The following is a 21,269-nucleotide window of genomic DNA, read 5'->3' as shown; positions in this document are numbered from 1 at the left end:
CTGACACTACCGACAGTCGACATTCCGTCATCAACGTCCAATCTGGTCAGAACCACTCTCGGCTCCTTCCACACTCCTACGTTCTGGCCATCACCAACTGACCCCTCCGCAGCGACACCAACGATCCAACGATCGACACCAGTTTCAACTGAATCCGAGCGAAGAAAACAGAAAAAATCGGTTTTCGCCACTTACCGCCCGCACCTTCCCGCGCATTCCCGCGGGTTGTATACCACCTTGAAGGCCCCTCGGAGCCCGAACGATCGACACCAGTTTCAACTGAATCCGAGCGGGGAAAACTGAAAAAATCGGTTTTCGCCACTTACCGCCATCGACACCAGTTTCAACTGAATCCGAGCGGGTAAAACTGAAAAAATTGGTTTTCGCCACTAACCGCCGGCACCTTCCCGCGCATTCCCGCGGGTTGTATACCACCTTGAAGGCCCCTCGAAGCCCGAACGATCGACACCAGTTTCAACTGAATCCGAGCGGGGAAAACTGAAAAAATCGGTTTTTTCCACTTACCGCCCGCACCTTCCCGCGCATTCCCGCGGGTTGTATACCACCTTGAAGGCCCCTCGGAGCCCGAACGATCGACACCAGTTTCAACTGAATCCGAGCGGGGAAAACTGAAAAAATAGGTTTTCGTCACTTACCGCCGGCACCTTCCCGCACATTCCCGCGGGTTGTATACCACCTTGAAGGCCCCTCGGAGCCCGAACGATCGACACCAGTTTCAACTGAATCCGAGCGGAGAAAAGTGAAAAAATCGGTTTTCGCCACTTACCGCCCGCACCTTCACCTTCCAACTTCGGGTTGTATACCACCTTGAAGGCCCCTCGGAGCCCGAACGATCGACACCAGTTTCAACTGAATCCGAGCGGGAAAAACTGAAAAAATCGGTTTTCGCCACTAACCGCCGGCACCTTCCCGCGCATTCCCGCGGGTTGTATACCACCTTGAAGGCCCCTCGAAGCCCGAACGATCGACACCAGTTTCAACTGAATCCGAGCGGGGAAAACTGAAAAAATCGGTTTTTTCCACTTACCGCCCGCACCTTCCCGCGCATTCCCGCGGGTTGTATACCACCTTGGAGGCCCCTCGGAGCCCGAACGATCGACACCAGTTTCAACTGAATCCGAGCGGGGAAAACTGAAAAAATAGGTTTTCGTCACTTACCGCCGGCACCTTCCCGCACATTCCCGCGGGTTGTATACCACCTTGAAGGCCCCTCGGAGCCCGAACGATCGACACCAGTTTCAACTGAATCCGAGCGGGGAAAAGTGAAAAAATCGGTTTTCGCCACTTACCGCCCGCACCTTCTCGCGCATTCCCGCGGGTTGTATACCACCTTGAAGGCCCCTCGGAGCCCGAACGATCGACACCAGTTTCAACTGAATCCGAGCGGGGAAAAGTGAAAAAATCGGTTTTCGCCACTTACCGCCCGCACCTTCACCTTCCAACTTCGGGTTGTATACCACCTTGAAGGCCCCTCGGAGCCCGAACGATCGACACCAGTTTCAACTGAATCCGAGCGGGGAAAACTGAAAAAATCGGTTTTCGCCACTAACCGCCGGCACCTTCCCGCGCATTCCCGCGGGTTGTATACCACCTTGAAGGCCCCTCGAAGCCCGAACGATCGACACCAGTTTCAACTGAATCCGAGCGGGGAAAACTGAAAAAATCGGTTTTCGCCACTTACCGCCCGCACCTTCCCGCGCATTCCCGCGGGTTGTATACCACCTTGAAGGCCCCTCGGAGCCCGAACGATCGACACCAGTTTCAACTGAATCCGAGCGGGGAAAACTGAAAAAATCGGTTTTCGCCACTAACCGCCGGCACCTTCCTGCGCATTCCCGCGGGTTGTATACCACCTTGAAGGCCCCTCGAAGCCCGAACGATCGACACCAGTTTCAACTGAATCCGAGCGGGGAAAACTGAAAAAATCGGTTTTTTCCACTTACCGCCCGCACCTTCCCGCGCATTCCCGCGGGTTGTATACCACCTTGAAGGCCCCTCGAAGCCCGAACGATCGACACCAGTTTCAACTGAATCCGAGCGGGTAAAACTGAAAAAATCGGTTTTCGCCACTAACCGCCGGCACCTTCCCGCGCATTGCCGCGGGTTGTATACCACCTTGAAGGCCCCTCGAAGCCCGAACGATCGACACCAGTTTCAACTGAATCCGAGCGGGGAAAAGTGAAAAAATCGGTTTTCGCCACTTACCGCCCGCACCTTCACCTTCCAACTTCGGGTTGTATACCACCTTGAAGGCCCCTCGGAGCCCGAACGATCGACACCAGTTTCAACTGAATCCGAGCGGGGAAAACTGAAAAAAATCGGTTTTCGCCACTAACCGCCGGCACCTTCCCGCGCATTCCCGCGGGTTGTATACCACCTTGAAGGCCCCTCGAAGCCCGAACGATCGACACCAGTTTCAACTGAATCCGAGCGGGGAAAACTGAAAAAATAGGTTTTCGTCACTTACCGCCGGCACCTTCCCGCACATTCCCGCGGGTTGTATACCACCTTGAAGGCCCCTCGGAGCCCGAACGATCGACACCAGTTTCAACTGAATCCGAGCGGAGAAAAGTGAAAAAATCGGTTTTCGCCACTTACCGCCCGCACCTTCACCTTCCAACTTCGGGTTGTATACCACCTTGAAGGCCCCTCGGAGCCCGAACGATCGACACCAGTTTCAACTGAATCCGAGCGGGAAAAACTGAAAAAATCGGTTTTCGCCACTAACCGCCGGCACCTTCCCGCGCATTCCCGCGGGTTGTATACCACCTTGAAGGCCCCTCGAAGCCCGAACGATCGACACCAGTTTCAACTGAATCCGAGCGGGGAAAACTGAAAAAATCGGTTTTTTCCACTTACCGCCCGCACCTTCCCGCGCATTCCCGCGGGTTGTATACCACCTTGAAGGCCCCTCGGAGCCCGAACGATCGACACCAGTTTCAACTGAATCCGAGCGGGGAAAACTGAAAAAATAGGTTTTCGTCACTTACCGCCGGCACCTTCCCGCACATTCCCGCGGGTTGTATACCACCTTGAAGGCCCCTCGGAGCCCGAACGATCGACACCAGTTTCAACTGAATCCGAGCGGGGAAAAGTGAAAAAATCGGTTTTCGCCACTTACCGCCCGCACCTTCTCGCGCATTCCCGCGGGTTGTATACCACCTTGAAGGCCCCTCGGAGCCCGAACGATCGACACCAGTTTCAACTGAATCCGAGCGGGGAAAAGTGAAAAAATCGGTTTTCGCCACTTACCGCCCGCACCTTCACCTTCCAACTTCGGGTTGTATACCACCTTGAAGGCCCCTCGGAGCCCGAACGATCGACACCAGTTTCAACTGAATCCGAGCGGGGAAAACTGAAAAAATCGGTTTTCGCCACTAACCGCCGGCACCTTCCCGCGCATTCCCGCGGGTTGTATACCACCTTGAAGGCCCCTCGAAGCCCGAACGATCGACACCAGTTTCAACTGAATCCGAGCGGGGAAAACTGAAAAAATCGGTTTTCGCCACTTACCGCCCGCACCTTCCCGCGCATTCCCGCGGGTTGTATACCACCTTGAAGGCCCCTCGGAGCCCGAACGATCGACACCAGTTTCAACTGAATCCGAGCGGGGAAAACTGAAAAAATCGGTTTTCGCCACTAACCGCCGGCACCTTCCTGCGCATTCCCGCGGGTTGTATACCACCTTGAAGGCCCCTCGAAGCCCGAACGATCGACACCAGTTTCAACTGAATCCGAGCGGGGAAAACTGAAAAAATCGGTTTTTTCCACTTACCGCCCGCACCTTCCCGCGCATTCCCGCGGGTTGTATACCACCTTGAAGGCCCCTCGGAGCCCGAACGATCGACACCAGTTTCAACTGAATCCGAGCGGGGAAAACTGAAAAAATCGGTTTTTTCCACTTACCGCCCGCACCTTCCCGCGCATTCCCGCGGGTTGTATACCACCTTGAAGGCCCCTCGGAGCCCGAACGATCGACACCAGTTTCAACTGAATCCGAGCGGGGAAAAGTGAAAAAATCGGTTTTCGCCACTAACCGCCGGCACCTTCCCGCGCATTCCCGCGGGTTGTATACCACCTTGAAGGCCCCTCGAAGCCCGAACGATCGACACCAGTTTCAACTGAATCCGAGCGGGGAAAACTGAAAAAATCGGTTTTTTCCACTTACCGCCCGCACCTTCCCGCGCATTCCCGCGGGTTGTATACCACCTTGAAGGCCCCTCGGAGCCCGAACGATCGACACCAGTTTCAACTGAATCCGAGCGGGGAAAACTGAAAAAATCGGTTTTCGCCACTTACCGCCCGCACCTTCCCGCGCATTCCCGCGGGTTGTATACCAACTTGAAGGCCCCTCGGAGCCCGAACGATCGACACCAGTTTCAACTGAATCCGAGCGGGGAAAACTGAAAAAATAGGTTTTCGTCACTTACCGCCGGCACCTTCCCGCACATTCCCGCGGGTTGTATACCACCTTGAAGGCCCCTCGGAGCCCGAACGATCGACACCAGTTTCAACTGAATCCGAGCGGGGAAAAGTGAAAAAATCGGTTTTCGCCACTTACCGCCCGCACCTTCACCTTCCAACTTCGGGTTGTATACCACCTTGAAGGCCCCTCGGAGCCCGAACGATCGACACCAGTTTCAACTGAATCCGAGCGGGGAAAACTGAAAAAATCGGTTTTTTCCACTTACCGCCCGCACCTTCCCGCGCATTCCCGTGGGTTGTATACCACCTTGAAGGCCCCTCGAAGCCCGAACGATCGACACCAATTTCAACTGAATCCGAGCGGGAAAAACTGAAAAAATCGGTTTTTTCCACTTACCGCCCGCACCTTCCCGCGCATTCCCGCGGGTTGTATACCACCTTGAAGGCCCCTCGGAGCCCGAACGATCGACACCAGTTTCAACTGAATCCGAGTGGGGAAAACTGGAAAAATCGGTTTTTTCCACTTACCGCCCGCACCTTCCCGCGCATTCCCGCGGGTTGTATACCACCTTGAAGGCCCCTCGGAGCCCGAACGATCGACACCAGTTTCAACTGAATCCGAGCGGGGAAAACTGAAAAAATTGGTTTTTTCCACTTACCGCCCGCACCTTCCCGCGCATTCCCGCGGGTTGTATACCACCTTGAAGGCCCCTCGGAGCCCGAACGATCGACACCAGTTTCAACTGAATACGAGCGGGGAAAACTGAAAAAATCGGTTTTCGCCACTTACCGCCATCGACACCAGTTTCAACTGAATCCGAGCGGGGAAAACTGAAAAAATCGGTTTTCGCCACTTACCGCCCGCACCTTCTCGCGCATTCCCGCGGGTTGTATACCACCTTGAAGGCCCCTCGGAGCCCTAACGATCGACACCAGTTTCAACTGAATCCGAGCGGGGAAAAGTGAAAAAATCGGTTTTCGCCACTTACCGCCCGCACCTTCACCTTCCAACTTCGGGTTGTATACCACCTTGAAGGCCCCTCGGAGCCCGAACGATCGACACCAGTTTCAACTGAATCCGAGCGGGGAAAACTGAAAAAATCGGTTTTCGCCACTAACCGCCGGCACCTTCCCGCGCATTCCCGCGGGTTGTATACCACCTTGAAGGCCCCTCGAAGCCCGAACGATCGACACCAGTTTCAACTGAATCCGAGCGGGGAAAACTGAAAAAATCGGTTTTCGCCACTTACCGCCCGCACCTTCCCGCGCATTCCCGCGGGTTGTATACCACCTTGAAGGCCCCTCGGAGCCCGAACGATCGACACCAGTTTCAACTGAATCCGAGCGGGGAAAACTGAAAAAATAGGTTTTCGTCACTTACCGCCGGCACCTTCCCGCACATTCCCGCGGGTTGTATACCACCTTGAAGGCCCCTCGGAGCCCGAACGATCGACACCAGTTTCAACTGAATCCGAGCGGGGAAAAGTGAAAAAATCGGTTTTCGCCACTTACCGCCCGCACCTTCACCTTCCAACTTCGGGTTGTATACCACCTTGAAGGCCCCTCGGAGCCCGAACGATCGACACCAGTTTCAACTGAATCCGAGCGGGGAAAAGTGAAAAAATCGGTTTTTTCCACTTACCGCCCGCACCTTCCCGCGCATTCCCGTGGGTTGTATACCACCTTGAAGGCCCCTCGAAGCCCGAACGATCGACACCAATTTCAACTGAATCCGAGCGGGGAAAACTGAAAAAATCGGTTTTTTCCACTTACCGCCCGCACCTTCCCGCGCATTCCCGCGGGTTGTATACCACCTTGAAGGCCCCTCGGAGCCCGAACGATCGACACCAGTTTCAACTGAATCCGAGCGGGGAAAAGTGAAAAAATCGGTTTTCGCCACTTACCGCCCGCACCTTCACCTTCCAACTTCGGGTTGTATACCACCTTGAAGGCCCCTCGGAGCCCGAACGATCGACACCAGTTTCAACTGAATCCGAGCGGGGAAAACTGAAAAAATCGGTTTTCGCCACTTCCCGCGCATTCCCGCGGGTTGTATACCACCTTGAAGGCCCCTCGGAGCCCGAACGATCGACACCAGTTTCAACTGAATCCGAGCGGGGAAAACTGAAAAAATCGGTTTTCGCCACTAACCGCCGGCACCTTCCCGCGCATTCCCGCGGGTTGTATACCACCTTGAAGGCCCCTCGAAGCCCGAACGATCGACACCAGTTTCAACTGAATCCGAGCGGGGAAAACTGAAAAAATAGGTTTTCGTCACTTACCGCCGGCACCTTCCCGCACATTCCCGCGGGTTGTATACCACCTTGAAGGCCCCTCGGAGCCCGAACGATCGACACCAGTTTCAACTGAATCCGAGCGGGGAAAACTGAAAAAATCGGTTTTCGCCACTTACCGCCCGCACCTTCCCGCGCATTCCCGCGGGTTGTATACCACCTTGAAGGCCCCTCGGAGCCCGAACGATCGACACCAGTTTCAACTGAATCCGAGCGGGGAAAACTGAAAAAATAGGTTTTCGTCACTTACCGCCGGCACCTTCCCGCACATTCCCGCGGGTTGTATACCACCTTGAAGGCCCCTCGGAGCCCGAACGATCGACACCAGTTTCAACTGAATCCGAGCGGGGAAAAGTGAAAAAATCGGTTTTTGCCACTTACCGCCCGCACCTTCACCTTCCAACTTCGGGTTGTATACCACCTTGAAGGCCCCTCGGAGCCCGAACGATCGACACCAGTTTCAACTGAATCCGAGCGGGGAAAACTGAAAAAATCGGTTTTCGCCACTTCCCGCGCATTCCCGCGGGTTGTATACCACCTTGAAGGCCCCTCGGAGCCCGAACGATCGACACCAGTTTCAACTGAATCCGAGCGGGGAAAACTGAAAAAATCGGTTTTCGCCACTAACCGCCGGCACCTTCCCGCGCATTCCCGCGGGTTGTATACCACCTTGAAGGCCCCTCGAAGCCCGAACGATCGACACCAGTTTCAACTGAATCCGAGCGGGGAAAACTGAAAAAATAGGTTTTCGTCACTTACCGCCGGCACCTTCCCGCACATTCCCGCGGGTTGTATACCACCTTGAAGGCCCCTCGGAGCCCGAACGATCGACACCAGTTTCAACTGAATCCGAGCGGGGAAAACTGAAAAAATCGGTTTTCGCCACTTACCGCCCGCACCTTCCCGCGCATTCCCGCGGGTTGTATACCACCTTGAAGACCCCTCGGAGCCCGAACGATCGACACCAGTTTCAACTGAATCCGAGCGGGGAAAACTGAAAAAATAGGTTTTCGTCACTTACCGCCAGCACCTTCCCGCACATTCCCGCGGGTTGTATACCACCTTGAAGGCCCCTCGAAGCCCGAACGATCGACACCAGTTTCAACTGAATCCGAGCGGGGAAAAGTGAAAAAATCGGTTTTCGCCACTTACCGCCCGCACCTTCACCTTCCAACTTCGGGTTGTATACCACCTTGAAGGCCCCTCGGAGCCCGAACGATCGACACCAGTTTCAACTGAATCCGAGCGGGGAAAACTGAAAAAAATCGGTTTTCGCCACTAACCGCCGGCACCTTCCCGCGCATTCCCGCGGGTTGTATACCACCTTGAAGGCCCCTCGAAGCCCGAACGATCGACACCAGTTTCAACTGAATCCGAGCGGGGAAAACTGAAAAAAATCGGTTTTCGCCACTTACCGCCCGCACCTTCCCGCGCATTCCCGCGGGTTGTATACCACCTTGAAGGCCCCTCGGAGCCCGAACGATCGACACCAGTTTCAACTGAATCCGAGCGGGGAAAACTGAAAAAATAGGTTTTCGTCACTTACCGCCGGCACCTTCCCGCACATTCCCGCGGGTTGTATACCACCTTGAAGGCCCCTCGGAGCCCGAACGATCGACACCAGTTTCAACTGAATCCGAGCGGGGAAAAGTGAAAAAATCGGTTTTCGCCACTTACCGCCCGCACCTTCACCTTCCAACTTCGGGTTGTATACCACCTTGAAGGCCCCTCGGAGCCCGAACGATCGACACCAGTTTCAACTGAATCCGAGCGGGGAAAACTGAAAAAATCGGTTTTCGCCACTAACCGCCGGCACCTTCCCGCGCATTCCCGCGGGTTGTATACCACCTTGAAGGCCCCTCGAAGCCCGAACGATCGACACCAGTTTCAACTGAATTTAACTGAATTGAATAGAAAATATATTAATCATAAATTTTCTCTAATTAATAAAGCTGAAATTAATCAACCAATGTTATTAATTGAAGAAAAAGCTATTAATTTACGTAAAGAAGTTTGATTAAATCTTCCTACAGCTCCAATTATTACATTAAAAATTATAATAAAAATTAAAAAAATAAAATTTATATTATAAGATAATAAAATAATTGGTGAAATTTTTTGTCATGTTATTAAAATAAATCTATTAAATCATGATAATCCTTCTATAATATTAGGAAATCAAAAATGAAAAGGAACAGAACCTATTTTTATTAATATTGCAGAATTTATAATAATTGATAATAAATCATTAATAAATATTTTTATAAGAAATAAATTCAATAGGATAGAAAATAAAAAATTAATTGATGCAATAGATTGAGTTAAAAAATATTTTAAGGAAGCTTCTGAATTTAATAGATTATTGGGGGAAGAGATTAAGGGGATAAATCTAAGTAAATTAATTTCTAAGCCAATTCAGCATCCTAATCATGAATTTGATGAAATAGAAATTATAGTTCTGAAAAATAAAATAAATAAGAAAAATATTTTATTGGAATTATTAATTAATAAAATAAAAAAAAAATAAGAATAAAATATTCTAAAGATGAATTTAAATTCATTATAAAAAAATTATATTTTAGTGTAAAATGCACAATAATTTTTGTCTCGTGTGTGTCTCACTGTCGTGTGTGTTCTCTGTCATGCAGAGGTCACAGTGTGAGGAACCGGAGGGCGTGGTGTGTACTCACCCTACCGCCACGCAGGTGCAGTGATGTGATAGGAGCTGTATTTGCTATTTTAGGGGGTTTTGTTCATTGATATTCTCTATTTACTGGATTATTATTAAATCCTTATTTATTAAAAATTCAATTTATTTCCATATTTATTGGTGTTAATTTAACATTTTTTGCTCAACATTTTTTAGGATTAGCTGGTATACCCCGTCGTTATTCTGATTACCCAGATAATTTTATATCATGAAACTATGAAAAAATGCTCAGAAAAAAGAAATGAAGAAAAAGATTTCAGAAATAATAAATAAAATGAATGAATGAAAAACTTAAGCCCACGTAAGTTGTGGAAATTTCTGGAATCGCTAGGCATTGGCCGGCAACGTAAGGATTTGAATTGCAATCTAGACGTTGATGCCTTGAATAAACACTTTGCCTCGATAACATCTATGGACAACACAATTAAAGCAAATACATTGAATTATATCAACTCCTTGCCGTCTCCCACAATCGTTCCTTTTAACTTTGCTTCTATAACCTCATCCCAGGTAAGAAACAGTATCCTAGCCATCAAATCTGATGCTTCTGGTTATGATGGCATCAACCGCATTTGCCCTTGGAAGTCTTAGTTCCAGTCATTACCCATATTTTAAATTTTTCTATTTCCCATAACACTTTTCCCAGTTTGTGGCGCATTGCCCGCGTTATCCCCATACCCAAAACCAAAGATCCAAAATCCTTCTCTCACTACCGTCCTATCTCCATCCTTCCTTTCTTGTCAAAGGTCTTGGAACGTATTGTTTTTCAGCAACTAAATCAATATCTATTTGACAACCATATATTATCCGAGTTCCAGTCTGGATTCCGTAACGGGCATAGCACAGTCACTACTTTGATTAAAGTTTGTGACGATATCAGACTTAGCATGGACAAACAAAATCTTACAGTCATTGCTTTGCTGGACTTTAGCAACGCCTTTAATTCTGTTGATACTGATCTCTTGGTTGCTGTTCTGCGTTCAATAAATATCTCTCCTGAAGCCACTGAGTGGTTCAGAAGCTATTTATGTGATCGGCAACAGTACGTTCAAGCCAATGACAAGTCATCTTCCCTTTGCTCTCTTTCTGCCGGTGTTCCCCAAGGTGGTGTCCTCTATCCTCTCCTTTTCTCCATTTTTATTAATTCAGTTTCCCAAAATCTCTCGCTCTTCCTTTCATCTATATGCTGACGACCTTCAAATTTACTTAGCCGCCCCGTTTGATGATGTTAGTGAGGCTATTCATAAGCTTAACGAAGATTTGCGGAATGTTAGTAGGTGGAGCAAATCTTTTCGCTTAACTGTCAATCCTGCCAAGTCACAGGTCAGTATTATTGGTGGCTCTAAGCAACTAAAAAAACTTGACCAGAATAGCCTCCCTGCTATACAGTTTGGCGGCGTCGATTTGAGCCTGAGTCCATCTATTAAGAACCTTGGTATTATTATAGACAATTCCCTATCTTGGTCAGTACAGATAGCTGAGGTTACCCGTAAATTATTTGCCACTATCGGATCGCTCAAACGATGGAAATATTTCCTACCTATAAAGACCAAAACTGCTCTAGCTCATTCACTACTGTTACCGATTTTATACTATGCTGATTCGTGTTACCCAGACTTATCTGAGGAACAACTAAATAAACTAGAGCGGTTACAAAATCTATGTATTAGATTTATCTTCGGTTTACGTAAATTTGATCATGTTTCTGATCATCGTCGTCAGCTTGGATGGCTTCCTATCCGACATCGCCGAAATTTCCGCATGCTGACTCTCCTCTATTCTATCCTGTACAACTCTCTCTCTCCCTCCTACTTAAAAGATCGATTTTGTTTCCTAGGTGCCGATTCACTTCTTCACCTCCACCTTAGATCCCGTTGTGATAATCTCCTTAAATTACCAACTTCCCATACCCTATTTTATTCTAAGTCTTTTACTATGAAATCTGCAATTCTTTGGAATGAACTTCCTACAGAAGTTCGTCATTCCAAATGTCTATAAACAGTTTTAAAAATCGCCTGAAAGAGTACTTATTTAATTTAGTATAATAGTTTATATTTATTTATTTTTTTTAATATTATGTGTCGGAGACTAAGGTGATTGGGACCGGAGCTTGTTCCGATCCCACTTCTGATGTAGACAGATATGACCGACATCGTACTTCTAATTCGGGCGTGGTAATTATAAGAAATGTTATCTTACTCTTGACGTGAAGCTTGGAGCAGTGCCGTGGACTTGTGACCACAACTGTAGGCTTAAGGGATCCCTTTACAGTACTAACACTCGCCTTTCACTGCTCCAGCCCAGTATAATTGCAAATAGGTCTTAACCACATTTGTAATTGAAGTAGTCGAGGTTGGCCAGCGGTGGAGCACGAGTAGTGCACCGAGCCGTGGTAGAGCCTCGACTGAGCGTACGTCCGTGCGGTTGGTTTTATGTGATTGTCATCGATCGGTGTGACGTCAGAGTGACAGGCAACACCATCTGGTTTTGACAACTGGCAACTTAAATAATCTGGTTCCCTGATATATGTATATATTTTTGAACACGATTTATGTATGTATGTATATATGTGTAAGTATATATTGTTTTTTTTCAATATTTTTATGTATGTATGTATGTATGTGTAAAGTATATAAACATTAAACACATTTTATGTAAGTTTATTTTATATTATTGACTTAGTTTATTATATATTATATACTATTTAATTATATTTCATAAAATTTGCACTGAGACGTTATCCCCTTTCTCCTCATTACATTTTATCCGTAATGTTTCAAAGGTTGTCTGGTGGAGATTGCTTAAAGCAATAAGACCGCCTTTGCATACGTGTTTTTCTTTAAATTTTATTTGTGTTGTTCTTTCTATATATTTCTTTTATGTGTGCAATAAAGTATATTCTATTCTATTCTATTCTAAAATGATTCCTCCCCGCTGAAATGCGTAAAAATGCTCAGAAAAAAGAAATGAAGAAAAAAATTTCAGAAATAATAAATAAAATTATTCCTCACCGTAAACCTTTTGATACTATAATAGTATGTTTTCCTTGGAATGTTCTTTCTCGACAAATATCTCGTCATCATTGAAATATAGTTAATAATACGATAATATATCCAATAAATAATAAGTTTATATTAAAATTATGAAATCATTTTACTAAACCAGTTACTAAGGTTATTACTCCAATAGCTCCTGTTAAGGGTCAAGGTCTATAGTCAACTAAGTGATAGGGATGATTATGATTAGACATTAATTTACTTCTCTAGAATAAAGAGTTCTTAAAATAGAAATTACATAAGATTGAATAATTGCTACGGCAATTCAAGAATTAATAATAAAATTTGAACAATAATTAAAATAATTAATAAATAATTAAGTATATTAATACCTGTATTACTTAATAAAGTTAAAAGTAAATGACCTGCAATTATATTAGCTGTTAATCGAACTGCTAAAGTTCCAGGTCGAATAATATTACTAATAGTTTCAATTAGTACTATAAAAGGTATTAAAATAGTTGGTGTTCCCTGAGGAATTATATGAATAAATATATGTTGTGTATTATTTAATCATCCATAAATTATAAATCTTAATCATAATGTTAAAGATAATGAAAGGGATATATTAAGATGACTTGTTCTAGTAAAAATATATGGGAATAAATCTAAAAAAATATTAAATAAAATAAAAAAGAATAATGAAATAAAAATAAAAGTTGATCCATTAATTCTATTTGGTTCTAATAAAGTTTTAAATTCATTATGAAGTTTATTAGAAATAAAATTTCATAATAAATAATGACGATTAGGAAAAAATCAGAAATATAAAGGAATAAATAATAATCCAATAAATGTTCTAATTCAATTAAATGGGAAATTAAATAAATTTGTTGAAGGATCAAAAATTGAAAAAAGATTATTTATCATTTTCAACAATTTTTTTTGAAATTATTTTTATTAATTTTTTTAAAATTAAAATTATTTTTATAATTAAAAATAAAATAATTTATAATTATAAAACTAATAAAAATAGAAATAAAAAATAATAATGAAATTATTCAATTGATAGGTATTATTTGAGGAATAAAAGAATATTACAAAAAGTAATAATTTAAATTTGACATATTTATGTTATTTATTAACTAATTCTTTATCATTAGAAGTAAATGCTAATTTACTATAAAATGGTTTAAGAGACCAGTACTTGCTTTCAGTCATCTAATGAATAATTATTAATTCAATTAATAAAGTTTTTTATAGGGATTCTTTCAATAACAATAGGTATAAAACTATGATTTGCCCCACAAATTTCAGAACATTGACCATAATAAATTCCAGGACGATTAATAAAAAATCTAGTTTGATTTAATCGTCCTGGATTAGCGTCAATTTTTACTCCTAATGATGGAATTGTTCAAGAGTGAATTACATCTGTAGCTGTAACTAAAATACGAATTTGATTATTTATAGGTAAAATAATTCGATTATCAACATCTAAAAGTCGAAAATTATTTAAATTTTCATCAGATTGAATGAAAAATATATGAATCAAATTTATAGCGGTTGAGATGTGATACCACTATTTAATATGATCTTATTTATTTTACACTAAATGAGTAAAATTAAAAATCCAAATTTTGTGGAGAAATTGTCCAAATTTATTAAACTCACAGATACGTGAAGAGAAAATAATCACAGAAGGAAATAAAGAAATTTAAATAAATACCAATAGAAAATACAAGCTAAACTAGCACGTAATAGCAAGATGTTAAGGTTGAGAATTGAATGCAAGCTAAGAGAGCAATGGATACACAAGTGAATGTCGCAAGCGATTCTAGCCGACTCTTTAAACGTGGCGATGCTGGCTAGCAGCAAACACGCATAGCAAAAAAACTCGGAACAGGTTTGAATTGTTCCAATGCGCTGCGTGCGGATGACTCTAGTAAATGTAATAATATTAATTTTGAATAAGTAATGTTCCCTACAGTACTCCCCCCCAGAGACCTGGTTAAGGGCGATAGTAGTCTGGAAACTTGACTCTTCTTCCGCTTCTTGTCCGCTTCTCAAGTGTCTGCTCCACGTCAGATTGAGAGATAGCCTTTGGTGCTGTTATTATCCTCTTTGATGCAGGAACGGCCTCTCTCGTAACATATGCGGGCTTGATCCTGTCCACACTAACGTTATTAGGCTTACCACATATGTCTATTTTGAAATATTTAGGAGTCCTCTTGAGAACCTTGTATGGGCCTGCATAAGGTGGTTCCAGTGGTTTGCGGACGTGGTCCTGCCGTAAAAAAACATGTGTTGTCTCTGCAAGGTCAGCTGGCATATAAAAAGGACCTGTCCTATGCCATGACGTGGGCTTCGGTGAGAGTCGTGCCATACCAGCACGAAGACGAGTGACCAGATTTGTGATATCTGCTGTCCTGTAATCCTCCGAGGGTGCAAGAAATTGCCCTGGAAGTCGAAGGGGCTCCCCGTAGACCAGCTCAGCCGCTGAAGCCTGAATATCATCCTTCCAAGCGCTACGGATGCCCAGCAGCACTAAGGGAAGTGCTTCCGTCCAGGTCGAAGAGGGATGGCACATGATAGCTGCCTTCAGCTGACGATGGAGTCTCTCGATCAAGCCGTTGGAAGCTGGATGATACGAAGTAGTCGTAAAGTGATGTGCACCAACCATGGCTGATAGTGCCTTGAAGAGATGCGACTCGAATTGCCGACCCCTATCGGTTGTAATTCGAAGAGGGCAACCAAATCTTGCTATCCAACCAGAGAGAAGAGCGGCAGCACAGGAATCAGCTGTGATGTCCTTAAGTGGGAATGCCTCAGGCCATCGTGTGAAACGGTCGATGACAGTAAGGCAATATCTGAAATCAGACGAAATAGTTAAAGGTCCGACGATGTCGAGGTGGATGTGTGCAAACCTCGATGTAGGAGTTGGAATTGAGGATAAGGGAGCAAGGGTATGACGGTGAACTTTGCTCTTTTGACAAAGTACACACTCTCGTGTCCACTCTCTACAGTCTTTGCGAATCCCTGGCCATACGAATCTCTGTGTAACCAGCCGCACTGTAGCTGTCCTACCAGGATGGCTCAAGCTGTGTGAAGTTTCAAAAACTTGTCGGCGAAACTTCTCAGTAATGAACGGGCGCGGAGAAGACATTGATACGTCACAGTATAACTTCTGGTTACAGTGTGGCAAATCTACCTTAACCAGTTTTAACGATGAGCCTTTTTGAAGCAGACCTAGCAGTTCAGGATCAGTATCTTGAGCAAGTGCTAGAGCCTGGTAATCGATAGATCGACTCACCTCTTCCAGTCGTGACAGAGTATCAGCCACTACGTTCAAACGTCCTGGTAAGTATTGAATAATAGTTGTGAACTGAGAAATATAATCAAAGTACCGATATTGGCGCGGTGAGCATTTCTCCCTGTTAATGTTGAATGCATATGTGAGAGGTTTATGATCCGTGTGAATCACGAAGTTTCGAGCCTCAACCATGTGTCGAAAATATTTAATGGCTTCATAAATGGCTAACAGTTCTCTGTCGTAAGGACTATACTTCTTCTGCGCAGATGTTAATTTTTTAGAAAAGAAACCAAGAGGTTGCCATACGTTATTAACACGTTGTTGAAGAACTGCTCCAATTCCGACATCAGAAGCATCAGTGGCAATAGCTAGCTCTGCAGAAGGATCTGGGTGAGCCAGTAATGTGGCTTGAGATAAACAAGTCTTACATTTTTGAAAGGCTTCCATCATCTCCGGCGTCATAGTGATCGGCTTAGCTCCTTTCATCTTAGGTCCTAGAAGCGCAGCATCTAATGGTGCTTGGATATTTGCGGCATCGGGAATAAAACGCCGATAAAAATTGAACATACCGAGGAAACGTCGTAATTCCTTAGCAGTTTTCGGCACACTGCACTCCTCTATGCTCTTTACGTTCGTCTCTAAAGGTTGAGTCCCAGAACCTGACACTAGGTAACCAAGAAATTTTACCTGTCGCTGCCCGAAGACACACTTGGATGTGTTTATCAAAACACCATACTCTTTGAGCCTGGTGAAGAGTAGTCTGATGTGGCGTTGATGTTGTTCTTCAGAACTGGAAAATACCAAAATGTCGTCTAAGTAACCAAAACAAAAGTCATCAAAATCACGTAGCACTTCGTCCATGAACCTCTGAAAGGTTTGTGCTGCATTGCGCAGTCCGTAGGTCATGTACGGGAACTCGAAAAGTCCAAAAGGAGTTATAATGGCTGTTTTGTGGATATCATTGACGTGTACTGGTATTTGATTGTACGCCTTGACTAGATCGATAGTTGAAAATACTGTACAACCAGAGAGTTGGTAGGAAAAATACTGGATATGGCGTATCGGATACCTGTCAGGTACTGTGCGAGCATTGAGTGCCCTATAATCACCACATGGTCTCCATCCGTCGTCCTTCTTCTTAACTAAGTGCAGAGCGGACGACCACGAACTGTTAGAGGAGCGGGCAGTTCCCTGTGACAGCATATCGTCAAATTCTTTTTTGGCTGCTTTCAGTCTAACTGGGTCTAAACGACGAGGTCTACTGGTAACCGGTGGTCCGGGAATGGTTTTGATGTAATGCACGGTATTATGCTTAGGTAAGGAAAACGTACCTGATGGTCTCGTTACCTCTGGAAACTCATGAAGCAGCTGATGGTATTTTGATTCTCCCGAAATGGCTTTGACTGACGCAAGGTCATCGGAGATATTTTCTTTTATTGCTTGCACTGACAGAGTGGTATTTCCATCGACGAGTCGCTGACATCTGCAATCTACAAGAAGATTGTAAAATATCAAAAAATCTACGCCGATAATGGGCTTTGAAACATCAGCGATGGTAAATTTCCAGGTGAAAGTACGTTTCAGTCCTAGGTCTAAGTGCAATAATGTAGGACCGTAAGTATGAATGACTGTACCGTTCGCCGCCATAAGTTCATACTTTGTCTTGGTACAGGGCGCCTTGGTAGCCAACCGTGGAAAAACGCAGAGATCCGAGCCAGTATCAATGAGGAAAAGCATTTTTGAAATACGGTCGGTAATGAAAAGACGGCCTGTAGGTAAAGGGCAGACGTTGGCCGCTACTTCCGGCTGCCCAGAGAGTTTTCCGACTCTCCGTAACTACATGGCTGCACACATTTTTTAGCATTTGAACCAAATTTAAAATGGTACCAACATTTTTGCTGGGTAGTCGACTTCCTGCGATGTCTGGAATGGCTCCGGGAACGCTCTTTAAATTTTGATGAGACCGAGTTGTGACGTACGTGGGTCGAGAGTTCCGATACCTGCTTGGTCAGGAGTTGGATCTGCTTGGCCATTTCTTCCAACATGGAGGATGCAGGGGGTGTGGCCATCGCAGATGTGCTTGCGACCTGTGGTGATGAGGGTGCTATCTCATGCACTTTGTCTGCCAGGTCAGCTAATTTTTCGATAGGCAGATCAGGCTGTGAAGCTATAACCGTTTGAATGTTTTGTGGTAACCTACTCGACCATAATGTTTTTAAAAAATCCTTGGGGACAGATGAACCCGCAAGATCTTGCATGTATCGCAGAAACTGTGATGGCTTGCGATCACCTAGCTGCTCGTGCCTCAGCAACTGCATCACTTTCTTTTCTTGAGACGCAGACAATCTTTTAATCAGTTGCGTTTTAAGAGTGATGTATTTATCCGTCTCGGGAGGAGAAATGATAATATCCTTCACCTCGACAGCAAATTGATTATGTAACTGAGCGGCAACGTAATAAAATTTTGTAGTATCACTTGTTATATTAGATAAAGCAAACTGACCTTCAATTTGTGAAAACCAAAGGGCTGGTTCTTCCGGCCAGAATGGTGGAATACGCACGCCAATTCTGCACACGTTGGATGTAGTCGCGTCCTCCATCTTGTATCAGAGGTCACTTGCCAAGGTCGTTAAAATGGCCTCCTGCCGTTTTAAATCTTCTTGCCAGCAGTAAGCGTAGGTATTTATTGTAGTGCTCACCAATTTAGGGGTCACCAATATAGCGGTTGAGATGTGATACCACTATTTAATATGATCTTATTTATTTTACACTAAATGAGTAAAATTAAAAATCCAAATTTTGTGGAGAAATTGTCCAAATTTAATATATACCATTTAAATAAATACCAATAGAAAATACAAGCTAAACTAGCACGTAATAGCAAGATGTTAAGGTTGAGAATTGAATGCAAGCTAAGAGAGCAATGGATACACAAGTGAATGTCGCAAGCGATTCTAGCCGACTCTTTAAACGTGGCGATGCTGGCTAGCAGCCTACGACAGGCATAGCAAAAAAACTCGGAACAGGTTTGAATTGTTCCAATGCGCTGCGTGCGGATGATTCTAGTAAATGTAATAATATTAATTTTGAATAAGTAATGTTCCCTACAAATTCAATGTTATTAAAATCAGAATATTCATATCTTCAATATCATTGATGTCCAATTGATTTTAATGTAATTAAAGGATTATTAAGTTCATCTATAAATTAACTTATAACAAAAACAAAAACCGACTTCTAACAACGAACTAAAAAGTGAAAAATAATTTTACAAAGATTTTATAATTTTGAAGTCGGTGTCAAGCTAATGCTAATACAACACCTTTACTACAATATCTAATTACTAAGCCTGTTTGTTCTACTGAGCACCGACTTCAAAATTATAAAATCTTTGTAAAATTATTTTTCACTTTTTAGTTCGTTGTTAGAAGTCGGTTTTTGTTTTTGTTAAAAAATAATTTATTTTACGATTTTAAGTGATGGGTAGATCTTAAAATGATGCTTCTTGAACGAGTGGTGATGGTGGTGGTAGTGGTTGTCAACGAGTGGTTGTGAATGTCCCATGTAAAACTTCATTTAATTAGGGTTTATTTTTGCGCAAAGTAACATTTTGGTATATTGACAAGAACATACATAAAAAGTATTCGGGCGAATTGGGAATCTCCCTTTTTTGAAGTTGGTTGAAAATGAGAACATTCTCTTTTTTGAGGTTGATTGAAAAGAAATGTAACGATCAGGAATCTCACTTCTGACATCGAGTTAAAAAGTTTTTGCTTGTAACTATTACAGTATAATCAATTTTTTACCAAAAAAAACAAACTTTCTCAAATTTCACCGGATTCCATAATCGGAATCTAGCCAAACTTTCACCAAATTATCCTTGAAGTGTATCCTTTCAAATAAAATAAGAATCATCAAAATCAGTTTGCGCGACATTAAGTTATGCGTCTATTTGTCGCGCACATACCTAATGCAAATATAAGACTTATGTGATTTTCTCATGGATACCATTGTCAGACATGGACCAAAAAAAAATGGGACCATTCGGGAAGCTTCACCTTTCAAATAAAAAAAAAATATCAAAATCGGTTCACCCAGTCAAAAGTTATGAGGTAACAAACATAAAAAAAAATTATAAAAAAAAAAATTAAAAAAAAAAAAAATACAGTCGAATTGATAACCTCCTTTTCTTACAGAAGTCGGTTAAAAATATATAACAATCGTAATGATGGAAGTGCAATAAAAATTAAAGTAATAGCTGGTAAAATAGTTCAAATTAATTCAATTATTTGACCCTCTAATAAAAATCGATTAATATAATTATTGAAAAATAAATTTATTATTAAATATGCTACTAAAATTGTAATTATAATTAAAATAATTAATGTATGGTCATGAAAAAAAATAATTTGTTCTATTAATGGAGAAGCTCTATTTTGGTAATTTAAATTAGATCAGGTTGCCATTTCTAAAAAAAGGATATTCCTTTATAAATGGGGTTTAAATCCATTACATATAATCTGCCATATTAGAAATTTCTTAAAATAGGAAGTTCATTATAAGAATGTTCAGAAGGAGGTAAATTTTGATATCATTCAATAGAGGATGGTATATTTAATGAAAATAGGATTATTCGTTGATTAATTATTGATTCTCAAATAATAATAATAATGAAAATTATGGAAAATAATGAAATATATGAACCAAATGAAGAAATAATAGGCCTAGTGTCCGGGGAACCGGCAAGCCAGGCACGCACTGAGGAGGTGCGGGTAGCCGCAATGGAGTTGTGGGAAACTCGGCTGGCAACACCAACTGCCGGCCTGAGGACGATCGAGGCTGTTCGTCCAGTGTTCCGCCAGTGGTTAGCGCGGCGTCACGGCGTCCTAACCTTCCGCATGACACAGGTGCTCACGGGGCATGGCTGCTTCGGGGGTTACTTGTGTCGGATCGCCGGGAGGGAGCCCGACGCTCGCTGCCACCACTGCGACGACTGCCTCGATGAGACGGCCCAGCACACGTTGGAGGTGTGCTCAGCCTGGGCGTCTCAACGTCGCGCTTTGCGCGACGTCATAGGGGACGACCTTTCCCTGCCGGCCGTGGTCAAGGCTATGGCCGGCAGCGAGACGTCGTGGGATGCGGTCTCATCCTTCTGCGAGGCAGTGGTGCTCGAGAAGGAGTCGGCGGAACGGGCGAGGGAGGCTTTTGCCGAAGTCGCCATCCGCCGTAAGAGACCGGGTCGCCGGAGGGCGGCACACGATCGCCGCCTTCCGCCCTAATGTGCTAGAGGGCGGTCAGCTTGGGGAAGCTGACCGCCTACCAACCTGGCCCGAGTAGGCACGCACAGGTTGCTCCCGCGCGCTACTCCGAGCAGGCCGTCGAGGGTGCCCACACACCCTTGACTCCGCGACGTGCCTTGCAGGCTCCCGCCGCCGCGTTTCGCGGAAGACTCACGTCCCCGTGTCTCGCGGCCAGTGGCGGTCGAGGAGGAGCACCGTGAGGTTTTAGTG

General features: G+C 44.4%; 1 protein-coding gene across 1 annotated transcript; it reads right to left on the bottom strand.

The window, feature by feature from the left end:
• Positions 1–17,555: 17,555 nt before the first annotated feature.
• Positions 17,556–18,359, bottom strand: LOC146526572 (uncharacterized). The gene has a single exon (XM_085206964.1). The coding sequence runs from the start codon at positions 18,357–18,359 to the stop codon at positions 17,556–17,558; it is 804 nt and encodes a 267-aa protein (XP_085063090.1).
• Positions 18,360–21,269: the final 2,910 nt, after the last annotated feature.

Source organism: Heliconius melpomene, unplaced genomic scaffold, assembly GCF_056956725.1.
Source record: "Heliconius melpomene rosina isolate 202511_hmr_F unplaced genomic scaffold, ASM5695672v1 ptg000023l, whole genome shotgun sequence".
NCBI classification, from domain to species: domain Eukaryota; kingdom Metazoa; phylum Arthropoda; class Insecta; order Lepidoptera; family Nymphalidae; genus Heliconius; species Heliconius melpomene.
The sequence above is the reverse complement of the archived record's forward strand: the minus strand, read 5'-3'. Positions and strand labels throughout refer to the sequence as shown.